This window comes from Leptodactylus fuscus, chromosome 3 (assembly GCF_031893055.1).
Source record: "Leptodactylus fuscus isolate aLepFus1 chromosome 3, aLepFus1.hap2, whole genome shotgun sequence".
Taxonomy (NCBI): domain Eukaryota; kingdom Metazoa; phylum Chordata; class Amphibia; order Anura; family Leptodactylidae; genus Leptodactylus; species Leptodactylus fuscus.
The window spans coordinates 217,180,455-217,186,092 of NC_134267.1; the positions used below are offsets into that span (position 1 = coordinate 217,180,455).

The following is a 5,638-nucleotide window of genomic DNA, read 5'->3' on the forward strand; positions in this document are numbered from 1 at the left end:
CAGGCTGTCCGTCCTGGTTCTTTACTCCCGAATTTGTGGAGTCCACGTCAGAAGCTTCACCTGAGCTCTGGTAATTTCTTGCCAGCTGGGTAAGCGCGTTCTTTTCAGGTAACGCCAGGTGCTCTGTACCAGGGTCTCCCCCAGATGAGCTCCCCTGGACCGGGAGGCATCTGTGGTCAACAGGGTCTAGGTAAACCTGACCGAGGACCTGCCATCGTGAAGATGGGTCTGCCGGGCCAATCATGGCCGGGCACTGATGGTTCACTGGATAGGCTCTTTTAGTCCCTAGGGACAGCGATTCCGGACTCGCAGCTTCTTGACATAGAGAAGGTGCCTCCAGGTAGGAGAGTCCCTGGTGAATCCCCGGAACTGGATTCGATTTGATGGAATCGTGAAAAATCTTAACGGGTCTTCTTTGATCCTGGCTCTGAGAGGCCTTCTGTCCCCCTAAAGGGCTCCCCAGCCCTACTAGGGAGCTGGGGGAAGACCCGTGGATACTACTCCCTTGGAGATAGGGGGGGCTGAAATTCTGCCATCTGGGAGGGTGGAAACTTGAAGACAAGGTTTTCCATCTGGGTGTTCGTCCCATTGATCTAAGGTCCTGGGCCGAGCTATGAGAGATCCTGCGACTGTACCTGGCCTGAAGGTTCCCTAAGGAAGCCGCATCCCGAGACGGAAGCGGTCTATGTCGAAGATGAACCTGAGTCCTTCGCCCAAGATTCTGGAAACCACGAAGCCTGGAGGGAGATCCTTCTGGACGGGTACTCAAAGATGAAGTTGTTTGGGGCCCTAAAAAGGGCAAGATGTTCTCTCGGCCGGTGGAGCCTAGATGTAGCCAAGGACCCTGGGACCTTTGCGTCGGGGCCCTAGATGAACGGGCCCGCTTTCTCCCAGGATGGCAGACCACTAATGGGTCAGGGATCCTTCTTACGGTCACGGAAAGTACCGCGTCCTCTACCTCGGCCCTGGGGAGCGGAGCGTCCACGCCCCCTGAAACCTCTGGTGGAGGACCCTCGGCCTCGAAAGGCAGTTCTTCTCCTTTCTGGCGGCTGCGGCAGATTTTTAGTTTTAGTGTCCGCCAGATCCTCCATGATTTTGTCCAGGGCTTTGCCAAAGAGCCTACCGGGCTCAAAGGGCAGGGTACAAAGCCCTAGTCTGGAGGAGTTGTCCACCTTCCATGGTTTAACCCACAACGGTCGCCTGGCCACAGTGGTGAGGGCCATAGATTTGGAGGCGAGTCTTAGTTGCGACCTGGAGGATTCAGCCAAGTGGTCCACCAATAAATTAATATCGGACATAGCCGATAGGAGGTCGTCCCGGTGGACCCCCGTGTCTATATCCCTAGCAAGGGAAGATAGTTCGGCCTGTAGGGCAGAGACCACCTCATTAGCCGATATGGCCACGGACGCCTGCGACGAGGCGACAGAGTATGCCCGCCTCAGGGACCCCTCTACGCGGCGGTCCAACGGGTCCTGCAGACTTGAGCCGTCCTCGGCTGGCAGGACTGTGCGGCGGGATAGTTTGGCAACTGCCACGTCTACTTTTGGCGGTGGTCCCCAGGCCCCCTGCTGGGACTCAGATATAGGAAAAAGTGCCCTGAACCTAGCGGAAGGTGTAAATGCTTTCTCGGGACGCCTCCACTCGCCTTCCATTACCTGGACCAGGTCCGCACTAGCTTTAAAGGACTTTGCCCTCCTGCTTGGCCCTTCCCCTGCCTCCCGATCACATGATCTGAGGACTCTGAAAAGTCTACCCATCTTTTCGAGGGGAAACACCTCCTTCTCCACCACCACCGGGTCTTCCTCTGAAGACTCAACCTCCCCGATGTGAAGGCGTTCTAGGGGCGGGAGGGAGGGCTCAGAAGGCTCCCACCGAGGCCTCTTGGCGAGGTGGGAAATGGTCTCATCCACTTTCCTCATGGACTGGGACACGAAGTCCTTAACCCAGGAGACCATCTCTCTGATTGGGGTAGCTTTGGAGGCCTGTATTCACAGGCGTCAGGGAGGGGGATATTACATCGGGCACAAGACAGATGTCTCCTCTTCGCAGTGGTTTTCCTCCGAGGGAGGGTCGAAGAGGATGAGGAGGACATACTAGGAGGAAAGAAGCAGCATAAAACAGAAAATCCGGACCTCAGCAACAACAGTAGCCACAACAGCAGCAGCCCCCCCCCCCCAGCACCACCACCACCAACCTTGATAACACGCAGTTGAACTTCCTCTTTAAGGACCAGGTCTAAAAGTGTCTTAAGGACCAGACCTCATTTTTCCAAACTGACATGTCACTTATTATGGCAATAACTTTGAGACGCTATACCTTACACAACTGATTTTGAGATTGTTTTTGCATGACACATTGTACTTCATGTTAGAGGTAAACATTGATCAACATTTTTGTACTTAATTTAATTATAAAAATTTTTTGGAGATGTTAGAGGTAAACATTGATCAACATTTTTGTACTTAATTTAATTATAAAAACATTTTGGAGATTTGATGGAAATTTGGAAACAAATTGCAATGTTCAAAATGTGAAATGCTCTGCTTTTCAGTCAGATAGCCATACCACCCAAATACATGGATAGATATTATGTACCATAGCTCTGCTTTATATCGGCATCTTCTTTTAATGGTCCTTTCATTTATTTTGGACGTTACAAGGCTTACAGGTGTAACAGCGATTTTCCAGATTTACAAGAAAAATTTCCCAAACTCATTTTTTAGGGACCACTTCAGTTTTGAAGAGGATTATAAAGGCCTAGATATTATTATTAACCCCCATACACCACCAAGTTTTTAAAACTGCACCCCTCAAATAATTCAAAACAGCATTTGGGGTGTTTGTTAACTCTTTTAAAGGGATTCTACCATTGAAATGAATTTTTTTTGGCCATCACACGTCGGAAGAGCCTTTTGAAAGGCTATTCGTCTCTTACCTTTAGATGTGGACTCCACTGCGCCGTTCCTTAGAAATACCGGTTTTTACCGGTAGGCAAATTTGTTCTCTCGCAGTGATGTGGGCGGGCCCCAGCGCTGAAAATGCAATGGGGGTGTCCCCACTGCTGCTCCAGAACAAGCTCTAGCGACGCCTCTATCTTCGGCTGGATCCTCCCCTTCTTTCGTCGTCTTCCTTCTTCGTCACCTCCAACGCCTGCGCAGTTGGCTCTGCCAGTGAGACACCAGCAGATCCGAGTGCACATGCCGGCCGGTGGCCATTTTTGGGAGGCCGCTTCTGTATTGAACTACAAGAGCAAGAGCGGCCTCCCAAAAATGGACGCTGGCTGGCATGCGCAGTCGGCTCTACTGGTGTCTCACTGGCAGAGCCAACTGCGCAGGCATCGGAGGTGACGCAGAAGGAAGACGACACAAGAATACATGACTAGACATTATATTAGACTGAGCCCCATAACCCATGCAGAATATAAGGGTATACAGGGAGGTCACAATGATAATAATTCATGGTCCGAATTGTATATTCTACTTTCCAAGATTTGGTAGAATTTTTTGGAACTTGCTCTTTTAATTTGCATCCTTAAGATCTGTCAGCCCAACCTCCAGCCTGCTTCTCCTCAGCCAGTCTTGTTTATTGAAAGACAATCTAGCTGAAGGCTGATAGTTCTTCATGAGAGTAAAGTCACACTTCAGGAGTTCATTTTCCATGTTAACACTTGGCTGTCTCCTTTGAACTCTACCATTTAGACAGCCAGCTCAGATTTGGCATGTCTATATAAAAAGGCTTTCCCACCTAGGGAGAAGTTAGTCACAACACCCTCACAAGGAGAAGCTGGTTGTCATCTGCCACCCTCCAGATCATAGAGACCAGATCTCCAACTTTTGTGCCTATTATGGAAACTATGCACCAACCAATTATCAAGATGGAGGACAACTATGCCCTATGTTCGGATTCTGACCCCGAATCTGCTTTTTTATCCACATCTTGGGACTGGAAACAAAATTCTGAGAACTATTCTCTAAGCCAAACTCCATCTCCTCAAAGTTTGTCTCCTACAGCCTCTTATGAGTCTCCATTCTCTGGATGTTCACAACCACCAAGCCTAGAGGAGATACCATACAATGAAGACATGGTGGCCTGCAGATTGTTTCAATTTCCTACTGATTGCCAGAACGATCTGGTGGAGGAAAAGACTGGACACAACAACAAACAAGGACAACACAATCCCAAAGCTTCTATGAATGCGCAACGCAGGAGGAAGGCCAGTGAGAGGGAGAAGATGAGGATGAGGGCCATAGCTGAGGCTCTCCATACCTTGAGGAGGAATTTACCACCAGTCTACAGTCAAGGTAGACAACCTCTTACTAAGATCCAGACCTTGAAATGCACCATTTCCTACATTGAGGAACTCACCAACCTTCTCAACGACACCAAGGAAATATAATTGCGTTGAGACCTGCTTGACTGACCAGTTATGGACATCTCTGGATGGTTGTAATGCCAAGCAATATTTGACCAGTGTTGGTGGATATTTACTTTCTGGTTTCTTGGACTTGGGACAGTGATCAATGGGATGGTGCCCATATCATAAGACAACCAGACTGGAATATTTGGATTTTTACCATATTTGTATTCTCATACGTTCGCTTTGATTCAAGGACTTGTTGAGGACCAGATGAAATTTCCCTCTCCCCATATATGTATGCTAGGTGAATATTTCTTATGATGCTGTATGACGCCATATTGTTTGTATATGAGGAATGAGCTTGAACAGCAAAAAAAATTGCACAATTTCGTAAATGTATTTATATCTAATGTCATATCATTATGTTTAATGGTTAATAAAAGGGGAAGAGTAAGTTGCTTACTAGGCTCAGAATTATATTTTTATGTTATATGACACTTACCATTTAGTTAGACCTCATTCACATGGGTATTTTGTGCCTGCTTTAAACTGTCCAAACTCCTAACGTAACACAAGGGACACCTGTGGATAAACTAAGTGGAATGTTCATTTATATATATTTTAGTAAAGGGATATTCCAGTAATATAAAGTCATCCTCTATCCACTGGATAACTGTCTGACCAGGGAAGTCTGAGAGCTGAGACCCCCACGATCCCTTGTACCCTGGAATGGCTGGTCCCAACGACTCCATTCACTTTTATGGGACCCAATTCCTGGTTATCTCTAACCTTACCATAGAGGATGAATGGATGTCAGTGTGCCCAGTCCCCTTGTCTCTTCATCCTGATGGGGTAATAGGGTGCTTGTTCTTGTGAGCAGTCAGACTCTTAAGGATCAGCCTGTTCTTTCCTTATCCACTTTATATACTGGAATACCGCGTGTCTTATTTTGAGCCTACCGGGAATGATGATTCTAAAGCCCTCCAGGACCATATCACAAATAAAAATTGATACCATTTGTCATCATCCCATAAGCCAGCAGCCCCTAAATTAGTCTTCTGCTTGGCTTCTTGGGCCCATTTGGGTTTCAGAGACTGGGCCCACTGAAGGACTTCATGGGCCCATGATTATGTTTGAAAGACTGGGCCCACTGAAGGACTTCTTGGGTCCATTGTTATGCTTCAAAGACTGGGCTCACTGAAAGACTTCATGGGCCCATTATCATGTTTCAAAGACTGGGCCCACTGAAGAATCCTCTGATACTCTGGTGGGCCCATCTAA

The 5,638-nt window shown here is 47.9% G+C and overlaps 1 protein-coding gene across 1 annotated transcript; it reads left to right on the forward strand.

Annotated features, from left to right (window-relative positions):
- Positions 1-3,844: 3,844 nt before the first annotated feature.
- On the forward strand, positions 3,845-4,396 carry MSGN1 (mesogenin 1). Its single transcript, XM_075266807.1, has one exon. It carries the CDS (start codon positions 3,845-3,847, stop codon positions 4,394-4,396), a length of 552 nt encoding a protein of 183 aa, XP_075122908.1.
- Positions 4,397-5,638: the final 1,242 nt, after the last annotated feature.